The following is a 26,497-nucleotide window of genomic DNA, read 5'->3' as shown; positions in this document are numbered from 1 at the left end:
CATCTCAGCTCCACCACGTACTGCTTCGCGACACTGAGACATGGCCAGAGAGTCTGTGATTCCTTCTCTGTAAAACGGGAAAAGTAACACCTACCCTACGAGGCTGCTGGGAGGACCCAATGGGACATTCTAGAGAAGTCCTCAGTACAGAGCCTGATGCAGGAAAGCACTCGACAAAATTCAGTACCACTATCCTTACTGCAATGCTCATTCCCACCACTGTGCTGATGCCTTCTAGATCGATCCCTACGCCTCTGGGACAAAATAACAGCCCCTGGACCCTTGGGAGGGGCAAGAGGAAAACAAGGGAGGATTTTACCACTTGGCTTATTCCATCCCATTCCTCAGTCCGCTCCTTAGCCCCCTGCCCTTGACAGAGGCCCTCAAAAGTCTCCGACCCAGGGCTCCAACCAGGCACTTGGCCCATGCTGCACATTCCTTCTTCCCCTAAGTCGCAAGCACCGATGGTGAGCCAGGCCCCCTGCCAGGCTCTGAGCTATCAAGAGGGACAGGACACTTCCTGAGCTCCATGCAGTGGGGAAAACTGGGTTCAGGCCCTTCAACCCCACAGCCAGCATTCGGAGTGCCTGCTGGGTACCAGGCACCGGGGCAGCCCGGAGAAGAGACCGGCCCAAGCTGAGCGAAGGGATGGGGACAGTGAGCCTGGGGGAAGCCAAGAGACCATCTGGGTGCAGCTTTCCCAGCCCGCGCATCCCACGCCTGCTGTGGCCAGCGGAGACTTCCCGCCTTTAGACCCACGCATCTCCACCCTCCACTAAGCCACTTAAGGAGATTAATTTGTCTGCTGACTGAACAGCGGCACTAATCGCATAACCTGCTTAGTGTCAGAGCTCAGCCTGGCATCGCTCACCGCGGGGATGGCGTTTGGAGATGGCGTGAAGGAAATCCCCGTCCTGAGACATGTGCGGTCCTGGGCCCACAAGTCCCAAGGACACTCAGGGAGAAGGGGGGTCGCTCCGGCACCTTGCTGGGCCCCTTACTTGGCATGTCGCCCGCCTCTGACAGACTGTCAGGAGCTTCGGGAGCCTCCTTAGAGGTTCCACCCGCACCCGCTCCTCTCCAGGGGGCAGTTTTCTGAAGTTGGCCACCTGCTGTCGTAGGAAGCCTATTTTTATTTTTGTTTGAGAGCACTCAGCAAGACTCCCTTCCTGATGAGGGAGCCCCGGGGATCTCTCGGCTCCTCTTCTAAGGAAATGGCTGGCACTCACCCAGCGGAGCCTTTAATTAACCAGGAAATCTCATCTTCCCCCCACCTTGCTCCCACTGGCCCTTGCACTCGGATGGGTAATTCTGGGCATCGCAGCAGTCATCCTGACTAGTCCTGGCGTCTTAAGGCTGAGATGGGTCTAGCGTCTCCCACCTGGCCTCATGAGGAGCCAGGAGGAGGAGCCCTGCGCATACAAAGCCCGCACGTCTTAGTGTGGATCTGGGCAGGTGGTCCTGGTGCCAGTCCAATTCCATCACTTCCTAGCCATGACACTGACCTTACTGGGCCCCACTTCCTTTGTAAATGAGGATAAAAATTGCACCCGTCTCACAGAGTTATTATGAGGCTTAAGTGAGTAAATACATAACAGTGACCGTATGCTGTATACCTGCATTTATACCTGCACTGGGCTCAGTTTTGACCTTCACACCAGATGGGCATGGTGGGGCCAGTAAGCACCAGAGTGTCTCAGGAGCAAACATACAGAGCCGCCTCACATCAAGAGAGGAGTGCCATGATCAAGAGGTTGGGTGCTCGGGCAGGAAAACCCAAGTTTCAATCCCTTCTTTCCCCACCTGTTGGCTAGGGGATACCACCTTTCTGAACCCGCTTCCTCATCTGTGAAATGGGCATGATAGAAATAACCTATTTCACTGTATAAAGCACATTGCCCATCACATAATATACCCCAATAAATGCTAACTATTATAATTTAATATGTAGTTGCTGCAAAAAAAAAAAAAAAAAAAAAAAAAAAGAAGAATTTCTCTCCTGACAAATCTTAGCTATATTGTCAGCATTTCTGTCTTGAAGATTCCAACTTGAATCTCAATTCATGGCAAAATGTTCTTTCCGACCCCATGCAGAATGGGAGCCAGATCATATCATTCCCCAATTCAAGCGATCATATAGGTCCCTGCCGCTATTAGGATAAAATCCTAACTCCCTAGCATGGCCCGCTGGGCCTCAAATGACCCAGACTCTGCCTGATTCTCTGGTTTGCTGGCGACCTCTAAACGCTGGCCTCAGAGGTTTTGCTCCTGCTTTTCCCAAGGCTGGCTCCTTCTCACTCTTCAACTCAAATGTCCCCGTCCTTTAATGTCGCCCAGTCTGAATGTGCAGACCCCCCCCAACCGGAATGGCCCCACCGCATCCCATTTATTTTCCTTCTAGGGCTTTCATTGGTCTGACAGACCAATCTGACTTTCTGTGCCTTCATTTCACATGAACTTCCTGGGGACAGGGACCTTGAGCTTGCCTGCCCTTAACGCTGTATTCTTGTGACTAATCCTGTGCCTGGCACATGGCCTATCTGTTGAACGAATGAAGGAACCTGTGTACAACCATGAGCACAAGACCTGGCATTTAATTTTAACAGATACTTAATATCTGTTGAGAGAAGGAGTCCACCACGGAAAACCCCCTTAGCCCAGGACCCAGAACACAGTAAGCTCCTAAAAAGTGCCTACTGAATGACTAAATCAATTGATAGAGATGTGAAGGCTGGGCACACAGAAAGCAGTCAGTGAATGACCACAATTATCACTGGGATCTGTGCTCAGGCCTGAATGCAGGTCCTACCCTCCTCCCTCCCTGTGGTCCCCCTTCTGGATATGATGCTCTCTCTACCTTGGCCCAGTGGTTTGCCTTCCGTTCCTGGTTCGTCCAGCTGGTACCTCTCCCGGGTGCTGCTGCCGAGGCTCAGTTCACAGAGAGTGGTACTCAGCTCTGGGTCTTCAAACTCCAGAGGGCTCAGGAAAGCGTCTCCAGTCAGGAGGGGGTCAGCAATGAGAGGGGAGCAGGGCGGGGACGGAGAGGAGAGGGAGGAGCGGGGGGACAGGGAGGGCATGGACTTCGGGGTGCCAGACAGGGAGCGCAGGGCCTGCAGGCGGCTGCCCCCCTCTGCCTTCTGGGTCTTGGCCACCTCGTCCTCATGGATGGTGGTGATGCAGCCTGAGGGCCGGAAGCCCGTGGCCCCCTCCAGGATCAGAAACTCCACCTTGCTCTGCAGCTCTGAGTCCAGTGGCTCGAAGGGGTCATAGTAGAGGTCAGTGAAGCTGGCTGAGGTGGAGGAGTCCAGGCTGGAGGCGGCCAGGGAGCCCCGGCTGGATGTGAGGGACCCAGGGCTGCTGCCTGAGGACAGGGACTGCATGCTGCTTGAGAGGCTGGGGGCAGGGAGAAAAGAGAAGGTGAGTAACGCAGAACCGAGTGGGCCATCTGGAACCTCCTTCCTGGCTCGGAAGAGCACTATGGCCACTTACATCACCATTTTTGTTAGACCCTCTTGACAGTCTCAGGGGAGACCCTGCACCCCCATTTCACTAAAGAGGACACCCTCAGAAGCCCACATAATCAGAAAGTGCCAGAGCCGGGATTCAGACCCAAGTCAGCTGCCTTAGAGGTCTACCTTTTCTTGTCTCCCAAACCTCCACTGGCCCTAGTCCATTTTCACACATTTCCCTGTATGAATCCATCCCTATTTCTTGATAGTTTTCCTCAGATAAACTCGGTCATTACTCATCAATATGTTTATCTTAAAAAAAATTTTCTATCCTAAGTGTGATTGGAAAAGCAGCATCACTTACTGCAAATAGAAGGCAAGCATTACACATCTCTGATGGAACAAAATGTTATTAAATCCCAGCGATGCGCTGCTGCCCACCAAGGCCCAGGTCTGAGGCCCGTGTTCCGTGTGTCGGGAAAGCGGGTGGGCAGGTATTTGAGACGTCAGTGAGACACACAATGAGGGCCTGCTCCTTGGTGCTGGCAGAAGGACTGAGGGCGCCACAGTCCAGAGAGCTGGAGGACCCAGCCCCTGGCCACGCCGGGCCCAATCCAAGCCCACCAGCCTGACCAGCTGCCTGCGGTGCTTTGAAATGCCCACACTCAAGCCGTGGAGCACACTGGAAGGGCAGAGCCCAGCCGTGCGGCCACACTCACGCCTGCCACTCACCTTTTCAGCTGGGAGTGCAGCGCTGCGACTTGTCGGGTGGCTTCCTCCAGCTCTCTCACCAGCTGGTTCCTCTTACTGTTCAATTTTAACCTGAAGGGATAGAGGGCATGAGTGGGGAGCCCCAGGAGATCCAGCCTCTGTCTGCCTGAACGAGGAATCGTAGGCAGGTACTTGCGGAGATGTACACAGACCCACAGTCATTTATTTACACAAGAATCTTCCGGAAGCATTTTACCACGTTTTTGGAGACAGGGCCTCTGCATACGACCCTCTAGTCATGGCTATACTCATCACCTACTACATGCCAGGGGCTGTGCTAGGAAACGTCTAACGCAGCCTTAATCCATCTGCACAATAATCCTGCACAGCAAAAATGGCTTTAGCACTTCACGTATGAGGAAACTGAGGCTCTTAGAGTTCAATAATTTACTTCAATCTAGAGAATTAGTAGCAGAATTAGAATTCTACCCAATCATCCCTCCCTCTCTTTCTCCCCCTTCCTTCCCATCCATTGGCCCCTAGCCACCCGCCAGTATCTGCTGAGTACCTGCCTCATACCAGAAACTGTCGTTGGCACTAGGGATAAAGATGTTGTTGGCACTAGGGATAAAGATGTGAGCGACACGGAACTAGTTTCTACTCTTATGGAGCTTACATTCTGCTGAGGGGTGGGGGGCAAATATTAAGAGAATACTCAGATCTCTAGTAGATACTAGAGGTTAGCATGCTGTGTGTCAAGGTTTATAAGGAAAAAGTATAGAATGGCAGAAAAGAACGCAGGAGAGACCCAATTGAGACTGGCAGGTGGGCCTTTTTGAGCAGATGACTGTGTGGCTGGGCCTGTTGGTAGATCTATGCTCTCCTCTGCTCCCTGGGCCCACAGCCAGACGCCTTCACAGCTTCCTGGGCAGCTGGGTGGGTGGAACGTGGGACAGGGTTTCAGACAACAGGATGTGAGTGAGGAAGGCGCATCAGGCTGACGTGGTAAAGTTGGTGGATCTTCCCCCCAGCCGCCCGGAGGGCTCTAAGAAGGGAGGTGGGACGAGCTTGGGTCCTGACGGTCCTGAAAGACCAAACACATGGAAGCCTGCCTGTCAGCCATGCATATTTGACTGGACGCTATGCAGGCAAGACCCAAGCTTCTGCTGCATTAAACCATGGAGATTTGGGGGTTGTTTCTTGCAGCAGTTGACCTGCTGACTAGTAGAGACATTTAAGCTGACAGGAAGGATGGACAGGAGGTGGTCAGGAAGAGTGCAGGGGAAAGAACATTCCAAGCAGGGAATCACAGCAGGGAACTCTTTCATGTTAAGGTCACCATGGCTGCCGTGAGGAAAAGGGGTAGGAGGCTGTGGATGGGAGGCAGAGACAAGACGTTGGGGTGGCTACGATGGTGTGATTGAGAAGGCGTGGGTCAGGGTGACACTGGAGTGGACAGAGAAAGGTCACGGGCTGGATGAGGGGAAAGGCTGAGGGAGTTAAGAGGAAGACTGTGAGGTACCTGCCACTAGCAACTGAACAGATCTGAGATGGCTCCTGCGGAGATGGGAAGGTGAGGCACGGGGCAGCCCAGGGGAAGAGAAGAGTTCTCTTATGGATGTGTGGGCACAAACGCCAAAGAGCTGGGCTGTTGTGAAGGTGGGGAGCCCCCAACACATGGGTCACCACGCAGAAGAAAGGACCGTCTGCTATGGATTAGACTATGTCCCCCTGCCCCAGAATTCATATCCTCAGGTCTTAATGACCCACTCCCTCAAAATGGGATTATATTTGGAGAAAAGAATTTCAAGGACTTAAGGTTAAAATGAGGTCATATTGATGGGTCCTAATCCAACATGACCCAAGTTCTTATAAAAGGAGATTAGGACACAGACTCTGCATACAGAGCAGACCAAGCGAAGACATAGCAGACGTTCGTGTGTGGATGGCCGTCATCAAGCTAAGGAGAGAAACTTCCAGAGAAACAATTCTGGCAGCACTTCGGTCTTGGACTTCAGGCTCTGGAACTGTGAGAGAATACATTTCTTCTATTGAAGTCCCTGGTTTTATGGCACTCTGGTTTGACAGCCCTGACAAACGAATGCACCGCCATCGGGTAAAATATAATGGGGGAAAAGGAAGGGGCCAGCACTAAGCTCTGAGTATCTACAGCACCACATGGTTGAACAGATTGGCAATAGCAGGCAAAGGAGCCCAAGAGAGTGGGCCCAGAGAGTCCAGAGAAGGGGCAGGTGAGTGTGGTGCAGTGTCCTGGATGGAACATGGGAGCAAAGATCTGCACGGAGGAATGGCAAAGCAGGTACGAAAGACCTCCCTGGAAGCAAAATCCTTGCTTTTAGAAGAACCTGATGGATCCAGGCCCACCTCTCAGCCCCCAGCCACTCCTGAAATCCCACATGGAGGGCAGCTTGGGTGGGCTCTAGGGAGGGTGCTGGCCCCTGGAACGGCCCCCTCCAACCACTGGAGTGAGCCCCGCTCAAGGTCCCAGCATCTAACTGAGGAGGGGCTCCATCAGGCAAGGTTGTGCCCTCACAAACTCAGGGCATGGGCTGCCCTCAAGGAGCCACTATTTAGGGTTCTCAGTGTGTGGTCCGCCGACCTCCTAGAGCGGAAAGGGAGGTGTTCTAATTAAATGCTCCTTCTTGGGTCCTACTTTGATCAACTGAATCAGAAGGTCTGGGGCAGGACCCATGCATCTGCATCTCTGAGGGCTCGCAGGTGGTTTTGGGCACACGGAGCTGCTGCACCAGCGTGTCCTGCTCTTCCAGTCTCTTCCCAAGCTCCCGCAGTATTTGCTGCAAGGGCCACTTTCTCCCAGGGGAGGGAGGCGAAATTCCTTCTCTCTGCTGAAAGATCTGCCTGCTCTATGTCCCATAGACAGACGTGTTCCACTGTGGGGCTCATATCCCCTTAAGCCCCTTGCTAGAAGGACTAGCAGCCTGGCTAGGGCCTGGGAGAAAGAGTTCCTTCTCATGGAAAAACCTAACCACACTGGAACCTCCACCAACACATTGAGACCTGCAACACAGGCTCTGCAACGAAGACCAGAACTTGCTCTGCACAACTCAGCAAGGTGGTGAGGGACTTGGCCTGGGTCTCGGCCGCTTCGATCCCTGGTGCTGTCCTTCGAGAGTCCCGCCTGGGGCTGGCGGGGCAGGCGGCGGGCCAGCAGATGGAGCCCACTGTGCACAAAACCCTTGACCCAACAGAACGGAGAGGGCTGTGGAGTCTCCTGACTCTCCTTCAGAGCAGAGGCCTGGAAGGCTGTGGGGTTGCAGGGCCAATAAACAGCTGGGGCTCACCATTTCCACCTTCCTTTTCCTGTTCTTTGGGAGAAATGTCACGGAGATGTGTTCTGGGAGACAATACAGGTTCCATTGGAGCCCCGCCAGGATGCTAAGGGGACCGGGAATCGGGGGCCCTCAACTTCCTGAATGTGGGGGAGTACCACCTGGAGCAATACACAGGTGCCGGGCCCTCCTCCGGGGGCGCTAGGCTTGGCGGGCCGTATGGCACTTGCGTGTGATGCCTAGCACATGCTGGGAAGCCACGAATGCACCCAGCATGGAAGTAGGAAGAGGATCCAGAAGGTGGAGGTGGAACCCCCACAAGCTGTAGCTCCGTACCTGGGGTCCTGGCTCACAATCAAGGGCTTGGGCTGCATCTCAGACTAGGGAACTGGTCCCTGGGGACAGGCCAAGGGTGTCCGCGCTCTACCCAGCCCCCTGTGTGTGATGCAGAGCAGCTCTCAGAAGTGGTGCTGGGGGGCTCACGGAAAGGCAGCATGGAAGCAGGGGGGTAGGACGTGGGGTGCTGAGATGTCTGTGACTGAGGTCTGGCAGGCCTGTGGGGTGCTTCCTGGATGAGTCTATTCCTGTCCTCAAAGGCCCCTGGAGTGGAGCAGCTGATGTGTGAGGGTGAGGAGTCTGACTCTCCCAGCCTGAGAGAGAGAGAAAGAGAGAGAAAGACAGGAGAGAGGAACAGGAAAAACAATGGGAGAGAAAGAGACCTAGAGAGAGAACCCCAGAGTCCGGGGCATGAACGCAGACAAACACGGGAGCAGAGCGAACGGCTGTAGGCGTGGACAAACGACGGCCGGGCCGGCGTCTCCTCTCTCTTCTGTCGCGGCTGCCAGCACTGCGCTCTGACGTGCCCACTTCTACGAGGCCGCGCAGAGGCCGCTCACCTCGATCCATCTGGCCCTCTGCGAGGTGCAGCTGGGGCTCATGCAGGGCTAGGGTAGGAGCGAGAGTCGGGGGCTGTTGAGCTCAGAAGCCTCCCTGAAGGTATCTCAGGGCCCGTCACGAGGGGACACAGAGAGCGTGCCCCCCGGCACCTAAGGCGCCTGGCCTGCTTCCACGGGGGTGCAGGCCGCTTCACCTGCTTTATCAACCGGGCTTCTGCCTCTCAACTCCCTTGCTCATCCCTGTCCCTAGACAGACACACACACACACACACACACACACACACACACACACACACATTTGAAAATCACCTCCTTCACTTCAAAGCTCCTAAAGGGCAGGGACTTTGCTCAAAGTCTGCTGCCAAAACAAGTGAAAATGACCAGGATAGATTTTAAAGGCACTTGGACAGGGACTGCCACTTAATAGTTTCTGAATTCTCCAAACTGCCTTACACGGAGAATACACGCATCATAATGTTTTGCAAATAAATGAACCAACGATGGGCCAATGGACAGAATGAATGAATGAATAAGACCTAAGGACTGCAGGGCCTACTCTCCACACAGGGCTGTGCTCTGTGCATTGTGGGTGTGGAGCCTGGGGGGACTCTGAAGGAAATAAAGTCTGTTATCCAGAGAACACAGATCAGTGGCTTTTGAGCTAAAACATACCCAAAGATGAAGATGATTTGGCCTTCACAATATTTTTAAAAGTTACTGGACTAGTTGCCAGGGGTTAAAAGTTAAAAATGCAAACAACTCTTTTCTTGAAGTATGGGGACCTCTGGCCACCCAAGGCCCGAATTCCCACCTGCTGGAGGTGGGAGTCAGCACCCACTTGAGGCAAGTGGGGTCTACGCACGCCAGCCTGACCCAGTCTGCCTCCAGGAAGGCCTCCAGCATTGATACTGCCTGCCTGGCCCCTAGAAACATCTCACTTTGCATCCCCATCTAAACTAGTGTTTTGCAAAGTGCAAAGTGCAACCCCTCAGCCTGAGGTGACATCAGCTTGGTGGGTCGTGACCGTCACGAGAAGAAATGCAATGTAAGAGAGACAGTCTCAGAGGCTACAACGCAGAGAAAGAGTACGCACGATTTTGTGAAACTTCTGTATCACGGAGTCACCCGTCACAAAGTTGCCTAGTGACTGGTCTCCCTTACATAGGGTTATGCGGCTGACCTTAGTCATAACATAACTTCTGAAAACCCGTACCTGAGCAGACATTTCGGTACTGGGATTCCCTGTGCGAACTCCCAGGGAGCTGGCCTTCTAGACAGTGAATCATTTTCCCCAACTGGCTACTTCGGAGAGCTGTGGGATCTCTACACTGGGCGTTCCTAGGCCAGAGCCCTAGTGTCCCAGGTGGCCTCCCTCGCCCCTCCCCCTGCCTGGGCTGGAGGACAGACTGGCAGCGAGGGCAGGGTCCCATGCCCGCTCCTGGCCCCAGCCCAGCGGTACCTCTCTGTCAGGGCCTTGCTCTGCGTGTCCCGAGCTGCCTGAAGATCCTTCTCCAGCCGCTTCCGGGCCATCTCCAGTTGCTCTACCTCCCCCTGGGTCCACTTTCGGGGGCTGACGAAGCGCATCTCCTTCAGCAGCTCCTCCTTCTCGTTGATGAGGATCAGCCGGTCCCTTTCCGAGTCCAGCACTCCTGGCCAGGCCTCGCTGTCAAGCTTGGCCAGTTGGATCTTCAGGTTGGCGATCCTGTGGGCAGAGAGGCGAGCGTGACGGGTGTGCCCTGGGGCACTGCGGGAGCAGGGTCACAGGCTGTGTTTCCAAGGTTATGTACACGGAGCCGTGACAGCCTCCGAGCCATCTCTGGTGGTGACTGTCTTCACTGGACCAGCGTGTCCTCTCAAGGAACCTATTTTTATCTAGCAAATACATGTGGTGCCTCCTCTGTGCCAAAAATGAGTAGGCTCTGCAGGGGTGGGGAGGAGATGTCAATAAGGCAATGTCCTTGCCCTGAGGGACACGAGCCTGGTAGAACAGAGAGCAGAGAGCTGGATTCATCACCAGGCGATAGGCTCCTACCGCCAGCTATGGGACCTTGGGCAAGTCGCTTCGTGTCTCTGAGGGAAATAACGAAAACTCCTTTGTCATATGGCTGTGGTGGGAGGCTTTAGACATATACTAGGAACTCGCAAAGCCCGGTGTTTGGCACGGAGTGAGCACTCAAATGAATGCATCTGCTGCTGCCGTTTTATTACCTGGTTTGACAACTTACTAGGTGTATAATGTTGGGTGAACTCCCTGAGCCTTGCTCTGAAAATGAGCCACTAACGTATCCAGAGGAGCTGGCACAGGACAGGTGCTCAGCCACCGGCCGCGGGGAGCCCACTGCTATGACAGTGCACTCTGCAGTTGCTCACTGGGCATTCCCAGTCCAGAGACTGGGGTCAGAGGCCTTGAGCCGGAGAGTCTTAGATCATTGGTAATGTGAGTTTCCAGCACATGGCCTGGTATACCGCAGGCACTTATGAACCTCTTTGAGATGCAGTCTCCTCACTGCAGGTGAGGTCAGTACTGTCAGTACTGACCCCACTGTAAGGTGGGGGCAGTAATGGAACCCACAAGGTGGGTTATGAGAACCGAATGAAAACTCACCACCCAGAGCTCTTTATACGTTGCCAAGTGCTGGACAGAAATAAAGTTATCTTTGGACCAAAATGAGATTCACAATGTAAGATGAGTGCTACAAAGATCTCAAAGAGATCCTGACCTAATCCTTTTGGATTCAGCCTTCGCAAAGGCTTTCGGCATCACACTGTTGCCCCACCCAACCCCTATAGTGTGGATAAGACCTGGCAGTGAGGCTGTGGGACAGAGGGCCATAGGGGACCTGGCTCACCGAAGCCTGCATGGCATAAACACGGCTGGGACTTGATGTGTGCCCAGGCCTCTGGACTCTCAGTTCGATCTTACCTGCAGATGTGCGGCCCAACCTTTCATTTATAGAAACGTTGCTGGGGACAAAATCTCCACACCGTGTCGTGAAAATTCCAGGCAGACACACACATCTGGGTTTGCTCATTCCCAGCCAAGTGCCTCAGAGGAATTCTTGGAATTGATTAATTTATATGCCACATTCACAAAGAGAGTAATCTGGGACAACTTTGTAGCTTTTGCCTCTCTGAGGATGGAGTGGTCTGGGCAGGTCTGGCAGGGGCTCCACTAGGGATGGTACGCTGAAGGGGTGATGGATGCTTCATGCTTACATGTACTTTCTAGTGGAGCTTTCCCTTGTGCTCCTTAACCTTTGGGCCACCCACCTTTTTGTGGATCTGATGAAAAGCACTAGACTCGCTCTGCAGAAATGCACACATGACAAAACTTAGTGTGCAGACTTTTCATTACAGCCACCTGCCATCCCTTCTTCAAGCCCTGCAGCCTCTGCTTTCCAACCAGTGGGCCGCTCTGTCCTTGACACTTAAACTACCTCTGGGTGAAAAGGGGGTTTGAAACTGGGTAATGGCACATGAGCCAGGAAGCTCTGCGATTAGAAGTTTAATGGTTCAACCCCAGAGGGAAGACTGCAGTGCTTGGGTCTCTCCAGAACTGATCCTCTAAGATCGGCATTACTGTAGGCTAGAATGGATCCAGGGTTCAGAGTGGTCCCCTTCAGAGGGGACAAGGGGCTGTCCAAATGCAGAAGTCTTACTGTTTTGCTGGGCCTCTAGGGGGAGCTGAAATAATGCACAGTGTGTTTTCTCTACCTGATTAGGATCCAATTTCTCCTCCTCTGTTAACAATACTCCACATTTTCTTTGGGAAGTCACTCCTCCCATACTTAAGCCATTTGGTTCCCACAAAGCTGATCTCAATCCCCTTCCCAGAGTTAAGCACATGACCCATGCCTGGACCTTCAGAGAATTCTAATTCTTCCAACTCTGCAACAATGATTGGTTCACCAGGAAAAGCCAGGGAGCCTCAAACTCAAAACCCAACGAATCTCTGAGGTTGCTACCCTGATAGTATATAACTCTAGAATTACTGGGGGTCACCTTTACATTTTGTTAGGGAAGTCTGTCAACACAAAGGCAAGCAGGGTGGACAGGGGAGAAACTAAGTCTACATAACATGATTTGAATCCCTAGATCCAGCTGTGCCTGAAGGTGGTTTATCCTACAACTTTGGAATTCAATAAGCCAACAAATTCCCTTTTCCGCTTCTTCTAGTTTCTGTAGGATTTCTGTCACTGCTGGGAAGGGTTCTGCTGCTCACACAGAGTTGGCAGAGGGGCAGAGATGGGTGCTCCCATACTCTGTGTGGCCTGGTGTCAAATGTCCGTGGGCCATGTAGCATGTGGATGTGATGTGCCTGGCTTCAATCACCCCCACACTCTGTGGGTTCCTTCCCAGGAAGGTTGGCTCCGTGCTTAAGAAGATTGCAGACTGGGAGCCAGATTCTTCAGAGTTCAGAATCTGACTCCATCATCTTGAGAAGTCCTACAACATCTTAGACCTTACCTTTCTCTTCTCTACCATGGAGATAATACAAACCACGCTATAAGGTTGTTCTTAAAATTCAGTGAGATGATACACATAAAGATGCTTTACTATAACACCTGGGGTGCCTAACGGATGCTCCAAAAATAACACCTTTGCTTACGGTCTTAATTTTATTTGTGGCGTTGGATCCCAACTGGGGTCTACACGGTTTGTGAGCACAGCTGGCTCCTCGTTGGGCAGGAGACACTATAGTGCTCAGGATCCAGGGTCTGTTTTAGGATCCCTAAAACCTCCACTGTGCTCCTTCAAACCAGGCTACTCAGGATCACTGGAAAACCCTGATTACAGAAACCGAGCCGAGTAAGTGGAAAGAGAACAAGGCTCTGAGGTTTCACAGATCTGGGTTCAAAGCACAGTGCCACTTTTTACCTAGTTAAGTGTCTCTGGCTCGGTCATTTCTTCTCTGAGCTTCAGAGAGGGTTAAAATATAAAGATCGTAATCCTTATCATCCTGATCGTGGAGGATTAAAGAGGAGGAGGTGTGTGAAGAGTCAGGCAAGGAGCAGACACTGTGCAATGGTGGTTGTCATCACTGGAGCCATCCCGTCCCCAGCCCCTAATTACCTTCTCTTAGCCTCTTCGTATCGAAGGCGCAATCTGACCTTCTCTGCCAACTGATTGTTGCTGCTCGTGGCAAACTGGGGGAAAGAACAAAGTCGGGAATTATAGGGCCATTGTGGCCGGTGCGGAGTTGGATTTCAAGAGCTCATGAGAGACTTGACAGCTTGCGTGGGAAGTAACTAAGAATAGCCCCCAATTACTGAGTTGGCTGTGTGATAGCAGGGAAGCTAGTCAGGCAGACATTTTCCTTCCTACAGGCTGTGGGAAGACCCCCAAATTCAGACATCCATCACTTCCAGTAGAGAAGCCGAGCGCCTAGAATATCATCTTGCAGCCCCGAATGGCTTGGAGCCCATTCAAGCCCCAGCAGCATGGAGGACAGCTGGTCAGAAGGAAACAGGGGCAACCAATATACAAGAAAGATATCCTGGGCGAGATGGGGAGGGGCCCAGCTGAAAACTCAGGGAGGCTGCAGGCAGGACTGAAACACTCAGTGACTGAGAAGAAGGTCCTGGAACTGGCAGGGAGGCCTACAGTGGCTTGGAGCTGAACACCTGGGCAGCATGGAGAGGGAGGGCAGAGCCCACTGGCCGCATCATTCTGTCAAGAATGGCAGGAAGCTCCAGGGCTCACCCAAGCAGACATGGACAGAGCTTCTCCTCCCAAATGGGGACACAGCACAAGTAACCAGAGAAGAACAGCATTTAGCCACGAGGCTGGGAGGTGGGTCTGTGCGATGTCACCTGCTCTAGGAAAACAACAGTTCTCCTAACGATCCAGATGGCCGTGGGTCAGTCCTGCTCTAAAACTTCCATGGAGTAAATCCGGAAGGCACTCACACTATTTACTCCTGTGACCAGCCTGAGCTTTCGAAGAGAGCTGTCTGAAAGCCGCATGTAATGTTTCGGGACAAACAGAGGGAAGATATCACCTGCTTTATAGCTGGTGAAAGAAAAACAGAATGGTGATACAAATCTGTAAAAAGGGAGCCCGAGAGAGACCCTGGTCCTTCAGACCTGCTTTCTGTGCAACATCTGGAGATGCAAGCACGTGGACAGGCAACAACCAGGACCATGGAGTCGGCACTGGTTTTTCCTCACACTGTCACCTCATGTCATCCTGGGGCCAAGAGGTCTGCAAGAGAAGAGAGCTCCAGGAGGCTGAGTTAACAGCCAGGCCCACAGAGAGACACCAGTCCACACCTCAGGTGAGAAACAACAAGGTGGTGGCCCTCTACAGCCGCCTCCTGGACGCACGGCCTACTCACACTTCCCGAGATGTCCGTCTGGGAGCTCACATCCAGGTACTGTTTCGGCAGCGGGAAACCCGAACTTTCCAGAGAGCTGCTGCTGGACCACAGGTCAGAGTGGGACCCTCTCTCCGTGCGGAAGCCATCCTTCAGCATGGCGAGGCTCTGAAGAGGGAGGGCAGGGTTAGCAACACAACTCTGGTCTGTCCCCCTCCATGTGCTCTCCTCCCCGCCTTGCGTCATTCAGTAGGAAGCCACGCTCGTTCCGGGAAGGTAAGTAAAGAGCTAGCAGCAAGGGGGTAGTTGCTCGATGCCGGGGCTTTTCCCTGGGAGACACCGGTATGGACCCTGGCTCTGGAGCCACATGGCCTGACCTGGAATCCCTGCACTGCTACCTCCCAGCTGGGTGACCTGAGCTAGTTGATGAAGCACTCTGTGCCTCAGTTTCCTCTTCTGAAAAACAGGAAGAATCACAGGTCCGAGGTCATGGTACTATCAAACTGATTTAAAGAGGTGACCAGGCTAAGGTACAGGTAGTACAGCTGATTCTTACTACCTGTCAGCTTTACCACCAGCTTACTGAATCCTGACATCGGTCTTGTGAGAAATGACTGAAGAGTAGCCCCATTTTATTGATAAGGGAGTTTTTCCACGGAAAGGCTGGCAAATGACAGAGGACGATTTGGCCTGGTCTGTCTGACGGAAGACTTAGCACTCTTAATTGCTAATTACAATAGGAACACGGCTCCCTGTCAACCAGGGCCTGGATGTTTTCATGGGGCTGCTGCCCTGGGCAAGAGCTTCAAGATCATTCTCTGTCAGAGACCGTAAAGCTCCCTTCACGAAAAGGATAAAGCTTCACGTAAAGCTTCCTTCACGATAAAGGAGCCTGACTCCTAATCTGCCAATGGGAACACAAACACACCCAGTATCTCAGAGGTCAGGGTGGCTCCTGTGAGGGGAGGTGGAGTGTCCAGGGATTAAAAGAACAGGCTTCTGAGTCCAGGTTCAAATCCTGGCTCTACCCCTGACTCTGAGCTGTCCCGTTCGTTGTTAGCTGTGAGAAGGGGTGAACTAGGGCTAGTGTAAGAGATGAGTGAGGCACAAAGCGTGCAAAGTGCCCAGCATATGAAATCACACTGACTCTCATTTGTTCAGTCCTCAGCAAAGACAACAGGTGATGAAATACTTAGGAAGATGTTACATTTTGATGTTGGGGCTATCGACGTCGAAACCACCTCCCCATCTGGTCCTTTGAGAAGGAAGCCAGGTGGCCAGAGTGAGTGGTGAGGACATGACCTTTGGACCGGAGCAGCCGGCTGCTGTTGCAACTCTGCCAGCTCTGTGACCTTACACAAGTCACCTAATGCTTCTGAACCTCCTTTCCCTACTCTATGAGACTGGAAGGGCAAGAAAACGAGCGGTGAGAACTCAGCGACTGTGCAGCATGCAGAAACACCGTGAGTCCTGGCAAGGAGAGGCGCTCGGGAGAAATCGACGTGGGACCCCCCGCCCCCACCCCACCCCGCCGCTGATCCCTGGAACTCTCGTACCTTAATGAGATCTTGCTTTTCTTTTTCTCCACAAGTGATGGCCTTTTTGATGGCTTTTGTTTCTCTCAAGACGGCCTGAGCTTCATCCAATTTGTAGCTGCCCTGAGCATCAGACATTTTCTTATCGATTCTAGGAAACAGTCAATGGGGGAAGGTCAAACAAAGACAGGGTGAGGGATGGAGTCTGAGTCTCCCCAGGGCAAAAGCAGACGATGGACTTCAGTCCTGTGAGAAGGCTCCTCTCTGTCCTGCACACCCGCCCTCCCCAGGTCCTGCCTATGGGATGAGGCACAGCAGGTGCCTGTGAAATGTCTCATGGTGTGGGGCTTCTGTACCACCCTTGAAATCAAGCAGCAGCTCTTACAGGACGTTTTCCCTGATGACCTCCCTGTCTCTTCCAGGCTGGGCTAGGAATTCCCCTCACACTGTGTGTAGCTACGACACTGCAACCCTTACGTTGTGTTCTACTTAGTGCTAGACATGGTGGTGTCCTTGACTGATCACTGGGACGGGGTGGGACTGAATAAACTCAGTATCTGGCTTAGAACATTCCTTTGACTTGGGGTCTCTCAACCTCAACATCTTGACATTTGAGGAGGACGATTCTCTGTGGTGGGGGGCTGTCCTGTGCATTGTTGGATATTTAGAAGCCTCCCTGATCCTGCCCATGAGATGCCAGCAGCATCCTGACCCCGAGCTGGGATGATGAGGAGGACGATTCTCTGTGGTGGGGGGCTGTCCTGTGCATTGTTGGATATTTAGAAGCCTCCCTGATCCTGACCCCGAGCTGGGATGAACACCTCCATACTCTGCCCAGTGCCCCTTGGGGTCGAGGAGCAAGATCATCCCCAGCTGAGACCCACTGGCTTTAATAAGCATTTGCGAGTCAACAAGCACAATAAAGGAAAGCTGTGAATGATGAAAAACTCCCAGCCCTGTGACTCAGCAGCGTGACCTTGGGCATGGCCCTCAATGCACGGAGGCTTGGCTTGCTCCTCTGAAAACACCTGGAAAAGGTCACCTGCCCAGCTCATGTTCACGAAAATGTTAGGAATGTCAAACAGGATAAAGGATGGATAGTCAGGTGGTGGACTAGGGTGTATGGACCAAACCAGCTTATCGAGGCACTCCATCCAGGTTCCTTTTGGTGGTGGAAAAGAGTAAAAAAAAAAAAAAAAAAAAATTAAGGGTCTTGATGTCGCTTTCTGAAGATCAGACCAAACCACAGATAGTGGAGGTCTGGGCCCCCTGGGGAAGGAGGCTGTGGTGTGGAAGAGCTTCTGAGGAAAAAGATGATTTTTACTGCTTCACACTTTCCCCAAAGGCTAGGCCTGAGGTTCAGTCCCCAGTGGAGAAAAGGAAGTCTTACAGTCTGAGGGAACACCAGGAACCCATTATTTCAGGATGAGAAACCGCTCACAGGCATTCCTCTCTAGTTTCCTGCTAGAGGCCAAACTGTCCTGGGCTAAAAATAACCTGAGTGGGGAATCACTGATGGTGGCGGGAGCAGGTTTTCCTCCGGGTCTGTCTGTGCCTCAAGCAGGAGAGAGGGAGAGAACCCGGGTCTCAGCACGGCCCTCCCCCTGCCCGTCCGTTATGTCAGCCTCCGTGGAGAGAAAACAAAGCCCCATTTATGTGTCCCCACTAAAAATAGCCTGTCTATTCCTTTCGAGGACTTGGGCCTGAGCAAGCCTGCCAGGTTGGCTAAGACTGGTCTCAGATTTAGTTTGAAAAATTAGTCTAAAGGGAGCTTTCTGTAGCAGAGGCCTGCCTGAGATGCTCTGTGGAGAGGAGGGTCCCCCAGGACCGGAGGTGGCCGTGCCGAGTCGGGGGTGGGGGAGGGGTGCAGGAGAGATGCCATTTGCTCCAGCGGGGCTGGGGGCTCCGGGGAGGGGGCTGTGCCCTGCAGTCCTCTGCCAGCAGGATGAGGAAGGCTCTGAATCCTCAGCAGGATGAGACAGAAGCGGTTTGTCTGTTGTGCCCTGGACTCCTCAAACAGCCTCTACCTGATTTCTCTCAGGGGCCTTAGCAACCCAGGCTCTGGAATTTGGCTCCAGAGAGGAGCTCCAAGAGGGAACACTCTTAGGATTGGGGGGGGGAGGGGAACAAAGGGTCTCCATTATGTGCTCAGTGAATGAATCTCTCTCTCTCTTTTTTTATTTAAGGGAAAGAAAAGTTGTGTGTTTGCAGGGGAGGGGAGGGTGTAGTGGGCTGCGTGTGTTTTAGAATTTCCAAATCACGCAGCTGTCCAGAGAGTCACACACCCGCTAGCCACAGCACAGCCACAGAGAAGCAGGGCAAAGGCTCTGACAGCAGCCAACTCCTTTTGGTCTTGTCCAGGCAACTCTCACCTGGGCAAGGAGGCTCTGGGGACATGGGGAAAGACGCCGCATGGCCCTCCTCCCCAACAGAGGACATACCAAGTCTCTCAATTCTTTCCTCTTTACAAGGGCTCGAAAGTACTGAGCTTTCATCTCGACTTTCCTTTTTAGTCACCATAGAGGTGTCCTTCACTTCTCAGCAGCCTTTCCCTTTTTTGAAACTGGGATTGCTGACCATGAACATGGTCATGACAGCTGGATGAGTTTCGCCTTCTCCCGTGCTCCGTGAAGGGAAGAGGCTGAGAGGTAGACGGGACGAGATCACCTCCCACCACCAGCCTCTGAAAAAGACCCCCAAAGCACATGGAAAAAGGCCTCATGTTTTCTGGGTGTCAGGAGGGGGTTATTAAGGATGAAGCCAGAAAGGAAGGTATTAGCACATGAGTGGCAAAACACAAGAGTCCTGGGTTCTAATTCTGCCCTGCTGCTTACTGGTGGGGTGGGGGTGGGGTGGCGGGCTAAGGTCTGCATTCAACCTCATCAGTGCCCTCATCTCTTAAACAAGGCAGAACAAAAACTTCTCTTAAAGGGGAAGAGACAGTGAATTGAGGTGACTGATGCATAGTGTTTGCCCAGCATAGCCTTTAGCCTGGGGCTAACAGAGTTCCTCCCCAAATCGAAGCCAGCAAGTAGTTGGAGGTCATCCCCCCACATCCCTTGCTGACCCTACACTCACTGCCAGGCACTGTCACACGTTTCTGTTTCATCTTCATAATCACTTACTTTTCAGATAAAGAAACCAAAGCTCAAGGGGGTTAAGTCATTTTTGCAAGGTCCCAGGGAACTGGGATTTGAACCCAGGCCATTGGCCTCTTGAAGCTACATTCTTAACCCTCTCTGCCAAGGTGCGCAAGAAAGCAGATGCCTTCTCTCACGCCGAACACGGAGCCAGCTTCGGGTAAGGGGTGTGGGCGGTCAGGGCTGCCATGCGTCTTATCTGGGCCTGATATCAAACATCAGTTGGGCGGAGGGAGGAGGCAAAAAGGGAGGCTTGTCTTTGGGGTTTCAGCGTCAGCTTACCAAAGAACAAGAATTTTCAATGCTGTTACAGGGTGACAAAGTGGTAAAACAGGTTTGTGGTGGCTCAGAGAATAATGGGAAATGTTCTAACCAGAAGCTTCTGAGGATTGCAGGAAGGTGGGGGAGGGCCCCTGCGGTAGGATGACATGGGAGTGACTAACCTTTAAACTATGTGTTCAGAATCTGGAGGGCTCATGAGGCTATTTGCTTTATAGGTCACAAACAGGACTTTCCTAAGCTCATATTCCTGCTCTTGCTGACTGTCAGTGGCATATGGACATAGATGTATATTAATAACATATGTATCTATATAAGCACATAAATATATAAAACTGTATTTTATAATAATTTATAGTACAAAAATGTATTATTACAATCTATGCTTTCTTAGACCTTGTGTGTGGGGAAGATCATGGTAGCTCCCCCCACCAGGCCGTGAGGGCTTGGGGGATAGGAAGATGGGAATAAGAACCAACCAAACCCTGAGAGTGGTCACAGTTCCTTTGATTCACAGAGCCTGGAGGCAGGCATCCCAAGGTTTGGAACTGCGGTCACAGAGTGGTGGGGATGGATCTGAGATTCAGAGGATGAGGAAAAGGTACAGGCAGAGAGAGGGAGAAAAGGCAAGTGACTAGAGAAGCAGTTGTGTGTAGGGATGTGGCCTCCCTGGGAATCTAAGTGAGATGTCCCTTACAATGGAGAAACGGACTGCATGCCTGCATTGGGGCTTCCAATAGGCCCCCAGACACCCTGCAATGACTGTACACCGAGTCTACTAGACGCACTGAAAATGACTCAACACACAAGTATTCGCTGCCTGTGTGACTCTTCACAAGAAGAAGCTAATGCTTACTGAGCACCTACTATGGGACTCGGTTTCCTACAAGAACATTCCTTACAGAGTAGCAATGAGGATGAAATGAGGTCACCCAGGCAGAAACACTGAAAGTGCTTCCTGGAAGAGAAACTGCTCAGCAAATCTTAGTTAGTGTAATAATGATAATAGGAATCAATGCACCTGCTCTAAGGAAACAACAGAGCTCTTTGCTGGTGGCAAGTCAGCTTCTCAACATTCCATTTGGTCAAAGTTACCCTGGAAACTCCGTAAGTCGCCCGCAGAGTATAGTGAGCGTGGCGCTGGGCACGCTCGTCTGGTGATCTGTGTGTTATGGAAGAGAGCCTTGTTCCTTCAGCGGGGCACATGAGCTGCTCGTCTTTAGGGGCCAGGGGAAAGAAGACTGTGTTTTGTTTGTGTGTGTACCAGATCCTACTGGATCTTCCGGAGGAGATGAGACAGGTGACCAGAAATGCCTAGCAAACTTGTTTCTATGACTGCCTGGTAAAACTCAAGGAAACGGAACAGACTTTAGTGGCTTCAGGAATTCAGAGGACAATGAGAACTCTGGTTTGAAAGGATTTCCCTTGGAGCGCCTGGGTGGCTCAGGCAGTTAAGCGTCTGCCTTTGGCTCAGGTCATGATTCCAGGGTCCTGTGACGGAGCCTGCATTAGGCTCCCTGCTTGATGGGAGTCTGCTTCTCCCTCTGCCCCTCCCCCTATTCATGCTTGCATGCTCTGTCTCTGAAATAAAATCTTCCAAAAAAAAAAAAAAAAAAAAAAAAAGAAATGATTCCCCTTTTCTCTTCCCACATCTCAACCCTGGGAGACAGTATCTTCGGTAAATACCAGCGGACAGCTGGAATCGAATGATTAGAGTGGCCTTACAGAGAGACAGACAGGGGCAGCCAGGGGAGGATGGGACCTTCCCACACTCTGCAGACACAGTGGACTTACTTCTTCAGGGTCTGAAAGCCACGCTCTTTGAACTGCAGCTCTTGCTGGAGGTGAACCATCTCTCTCTTGAGCTTGTTGACCTGGATGGCAGCAGACCACAGATGGGGCCAGATCAGAGGTTGATATGGAACCGCAGGCTGCCTTCTCCTCCAAGGGGATCCCAGAGCCCCCCACAGCCCCTACATAATGCTTCAGGTTGATATCCCTTGGGCCCCATGGTCCTAACACCTTCCCCTCACTGATGTTGCCTTGGTCACTGATGTTGCCTTGGTCTCTGCAGCTGCCCATGCAGTCGGCAGCCCAGCCTGGCTATCCTGCAGGTCATCCCGGGTCAGCCCTCACTTGAGGGAAACAGGAGATGGACAGTGCTCCCTGACCTGAGATAGAGCTTAGCCTTCTTACTGCCTAGCCGGGTGACCTCTGTCAATCCACCTTGCCTCTCTGAGCCTCCCTTTCCCATTCAGACAGATGAGAAACATGGTCACTCGTAGGGCTGTGCATTACTTAGAGCAGGTAATGGGTATAGGGGTGCTGGGCATGGAGGCAAGAGGCAAGACACAGCCCATGGAGCCAGACTGGACCAGCAGGAATGCTTTGTTTGGCTTGTAGTTATTAAATAAAAATGTTAACTGCTAATAATGAAATATTGAGAGATTTCCTATAACAAGCCTAAGTATAGTAGTTTTCTAAAACTAGAAGGTCTGCTGACTCTGAGCCCTCATTCCAGCATGGCCCCAGTGGGACATGGGCTGCAGCTCAACTACACCTTTAGGCAGGGCCCAGCTCTCTCGGTCACTCACTTCCCACCAGTCCCTCCTGCTTCACCCCAAACCCACTGCCCCCTTTCACGTTCTTTTGCAGGCGTGTGAATTTGGAGAACCTACTCGAAGTGTAACTGAACCACTGTTCAAAATACTGGCTTTCCCTTGAGCAAGTCCCTTAACTGCTGTGCTTTCGTTCCACATCAGGACAATGGGGATCCTATTAATCCGCAAGAAGTCAGGAAGTCATTATGGTGAAGCAGTTAAATAAGACAATGGAGAGCATGCAACAACTAGAAAGACAGCACATGATGTGAAGCCCTGTGGAGGCAGCCTGAGTCCTTGTGACCCCGGGCGAGCTCCTCAGCTCCCCTCAGCTTGTGTGTGCTCATCACTAAAGTGCAGACGCGGACAATAGCTGCTTCATGGGCTTGCTTTGAGAACACGAGACATATAGCCCTGAGCCCTGTGCCGGGATGCAGTGAAATGGCAGCTATGGTTACCGGCACAATTACTGGGACAACTGCCGCCCCTACTATCATTTGGGATCCTGGCGGTCGGCACGGGCCACCACTGCCTGGTGGAAGCACCTGCTCTGGTCTTGTGGGCGGATGGGCAAGGGGCCTAGGGCTGCCTCCATGACCCCCCCTCCGCAGTATGGGCAAAGGGGACCTACCCGGGATTTCGCGGTGGCAATCTCAGCCTTCAGGATCTCAGGGTCGTACTTGGAGCTGGATGATGAACCCGACACCACTGCAACGAGAAAGAGAAGAAAAAAGTTCTGTAGAAGAAACACATTTTGGTAAAGATGGCTTGTTTGGCCATCTACATAAACCCAGAAAATAATGACTACAAGTGAACTACCTAAATGTCCAACAAAGGGGGCAATGTGCTGCGTAAACAGGGTGCGTGCATAAACGAGGACAACACAACTTGACGTGATTTAAAATCATGGCGCATGCTGGTTAAGCGTCTGCCTTCAGCTCAGTTCATGATCTCAGGGTCCTGGGATCCAGCCCTGTGTCGGGCACACTGTGCAGCAGGAATTCTGCTTCTCCCTCCGTCCTTCCCCCCTCCCTTCACTCTCTTTCTCAAAACAATAAGTAAAATCTTTAAACAAGTAAGATAAAATGATGGTGCAGAGAAATCCCAAGCAAGGGAAAATGTTCAAAAACGTGCCGTTACCTGAAAACAATAGTGTACAAAAAAAAGCAATAAAGAGTTACTTAAATTTGGAAAATATACAGTTGACACATACACACACAGATGCATCTAAAAAAAAGCACAGAAAGAAATATACCAAAAAGATAATAATGATATCTAGAGATGTAGATGATGAATAATATTTTCATTTTTGTATTTTTATTTTCTACATTTTCTAAGATGAACATACTTTTACAATCAGAAAAAATTACTAAAGATATTTTTTATCATACTTTGCAATATTAATATACATTTTTAAGGGAAAATAAATTACTCATTCCCTTTTTAAGGGAAAATAAATTACTCCCATCACCCCAATACAATAATCTTTTCTCACAAGTTATTTTCCACTGCTTATCGACAATTCCTTGTTTCCTTTTTTTTTTTTTTTTTAAGATTTTAAATTTTATTTATTTGAGACAGAGAGAGAGAGAACATGAGCAGGGGGAGAGGGGCAGAAAGAGGAAGAGTGGGTAATAGGCTCCCTGCCGAGCAGGAAGCCCAACGTGGGACTCGATCCCAGGACCCTTGGATCATGACCTGAGCCAAAGCCAGACACTTAACTGACTGAGCCACCCAGGCGCCCTGCTTATCCACAGTTCTATTACGTCGTTGTATTCTTGCTGCATTTTTAAAATGTTAAAATAGTATTTAGGTCTTGAAAAGACATCTTAAGACTTACAAAAATGAGCACAAGAGTAAAATATATTTAAAGTAAGAGAAATGAGACAAAGGAAAAACAAGAATGAGGAAGCACACCCATGGGTGTGAGGTTAGTTAGGGCTCAGGCAAACAGGGAAGGTCCCATTTCCTCACCAGATGCCACAGCCTGACTCTGAGCTTCCGAACTGGTGTTGTGAAGAGGGAAAGGGGCCCGATGGAAGATTCATGGTGCCCTTAATGTAAACACAACCTCACTGTTCAGGACAAGGACAGGCATTCTTGGTATGGAGGCTGGGGAAGTTTCTCCCGTGGGGCCTTAAACCCACCATACTTGCAATTCCATCCTCCCCCACCCCCCACTGTTACCGCAACAGTGTAGCAACAGTGTACATGCAGCGAGATCACCTGCTGGGACCTAGCGTTTTCTGAGGATAGGGACTGGTGGCAATGTCCAGGGTCCAGAGGTGTAAGTGACAGTTGCGAAGGGCATACTGCTCTTTGGATCTGGTTAAAATACTGGAACGGATCTTCCGATCACATGGCGGGAAAGTTAAAATGTAACACTGAAAAGTTCAGCAGAGGGGAAATAAGAATGTTCTGCCTAATAACAGAAAAGATGTTTTGCACCAAAGGCAGTGTTACATTCCTGCCCAGTTTACAATGAGGAAGAGGAGGAGGTGGGGGGGCTGGGTTTTCCTATAAGAGATGGGTGGCAGGAACACCTGGGTTGAGTGGGGGAAACCTTGCGGTCCTCCTTGTGAGCGTGGAACAGAGATGTTAGATGCAGATTCTGTTTCCAGCTGGAAGCGTTCATTTCCTGCCCTTCTAATTCCCTGGTGGCTGCTGGAGTTAGGGGTTTCAGGGTGGGACTTGGCTGGATACAGAGCTGGAGGCTGATTTAAGCCACATTTCCCAGACAGGCAATTTTCAACAAAATGTTAAGGTCATTGATATTTGTTACCCCCTGATCAATTGTAAAAACACAGTGGAGAGAGTCACTGATGAGGAAAATGGGGCGAGCTCAAGAAGGAGGGTGTCTGTTCTGTGAGCGGCCCATCCTGCCTCCGCTGTCCTCTGCTGTCCCGAGATGCTGCTGGACTAGGGTCGACAGACACTCCAGGGAACGGTAAAGGTGAGCATGGAAGCAGCCTGGGGACCCAGGAAAAATTGCGAGACCTTACCCCACCAGACAGAGCATGGCTGTGGGGACCGGCAACGCCACCCAGCGCTGACCTGCAGAACATGGAGTGGTCCTGGGGCATACTCAAAAATCCTGGAGGGACGGGAACCCAAAAAAGAAGAGACTCCCACCAACTGGGCCACTGGGGGGCTTGGATTTCTCTGATCTGGAGCACCACTGCTAAGTGCACTATCTGTACCACCGAGCTGCTGAATGGGATGTGGCTTGATACTATTTTTTAAGTAAACATTTTATCTTACTAAAAAATACACGAGGAAAGGTGCACAAGTCATGTGTGCAGCTGGATTAATTTTCACCAAAGAAACACACTTGAAAAAAAAAAAAAAAGAAACACACTTGAGCTCTTTCTACCCATGGGTCCTGCCCCTATGCTTTCATAAAACCACCTTTTTGCACTGGGAGCAAAGGAAAAAAAAAAAAAAGGTGAACACACTCACCTTACCAGCACTGTAATCAAGAAACAAATCTTTAACCTCCCTCCCCTTGGACCTCTGTCCCTTCACTACTCCTCTAGCCAAGGAATCTTATATTCAAACTGGACCGTAAAGGCTGACTTTAACTGCCCACCTTTTTATCATTTTTAATTGTTAAGCTTTTATTCAAGTTATATACAAACACCAATTTAACAGTCCCACACAGGACAAGGTTTTGCTCTAAAAGAACATTCCATAGGTACCTATCCCATATCTCATTCCTCAAAAGGGAGTCATTTCAATATGTTTAGTTCATTTCTTGGTTATCAAAAAGCAGCGGGGTGCCTGGGTGGCTCAATGGGTTAAAGCCTCTGCCTTTGGCTCAGGTCATGCATGATCTCAGGGTCCTGGGATCCAGCCCTGCATAGGGCTCTCTGCTCAGTGGGGAGCCTGCTTCCCCTTCTCTCTCTGCCAGCCTCTCTGCCTACTTGTGATCTCTGTCAAATAAATAAATAAAATCTTAAAAAAAAAAAAAAAAAAAGCAGCATGGTGTTTTTGGTTTAGGCATTATTTACTTACTTCTCTCTCTGGAGGCCAGGGATTTAGCTTCCCTCCCTTTTGCAGCCCTGTCCCAGCACCCGTGCCCCCTTCCCCGGCCCCCGTCCTCACAGACAGCAGGCTCGGTAAAAGCCATCTTCAGTGTTTGTATTACTTTTACTCTGTAAACACTCCTTGGGCCAAAGGCATGCAGCTGACTTTGCTTACTTTTCCTTTCCAGCAGATTTTTGGGGGTTTATTTTTCCTAGAGTTAATAATTGTCATTTT

General features: G+C 51.2%; 1 protein-coding gene across 3 annotated transcripts in view; it reads right to left on the bottom strand.

Moving 5' to 3' along the window:
- Positions 1 to 26,497, bottom strand: part of WWC1 (WW and C2 domain containing 1) — a 151,648-nt gene that overhangs the window by 35,484 nt on the left and 89,667 nt on the right. For all 3 annotated transcript variants that reach the window (XM_059174249.1, XM_059174250.1, XM_059174251.1), the window contains 8 exons: positions 22,869 to 22,945; positions 21,432 to 21,511; positions 16,240 to 16,369; positions 14,705 to 14,851; positions 13,441 to 13,514; positions 9,827 to 10,069; positions 4,182 to 4,271; positions 2,858 to 3,393 (listed from right to left, as the gene is read on the bottom strand). In XM_059174249.1, coding sequence (XP_059030232.1) covers positions 2,858 to 3,393; positions 4,182 to 4,271; positions 9,827 to 10,069; positions 13,441 to 13,514; positions 14,705 to 14,851; positions 16,240 to 16,369; positions 21,432 to 21,511; positions 22,869 to 22,945 — 1,377 coding nt within the window. The remainder of the gene's footprint in view (positions 1 to 2,857; positions 3,394 to 4,181; positions 4,272 to 9,826; positions 10,070 to 13,440; positions 13,515 to 14,704; positions 14,852 to 16,239; positions 16,370 to 21,431; positions 21,512 to 22,868; positions 22,946 to 26,497) is intronic.

This window comes from Mustela lutreola, chromosome 5 (assembly GCF_030435805.1).
Source record: "Mustela lutreola isolate mMusLut2 chromosome 5, mMusLut2.pri, whole genome shotgun sequence".
NCBI classification, from domain to species: Eukaryota; Metazoa; Chordata; class Mammalia; order Carnivora; family Mustelidae; genus Mustela; species Mustela lutreola.
This window is presented reverse-complemented; position numbering and strand designations above follow the sequence as displayed.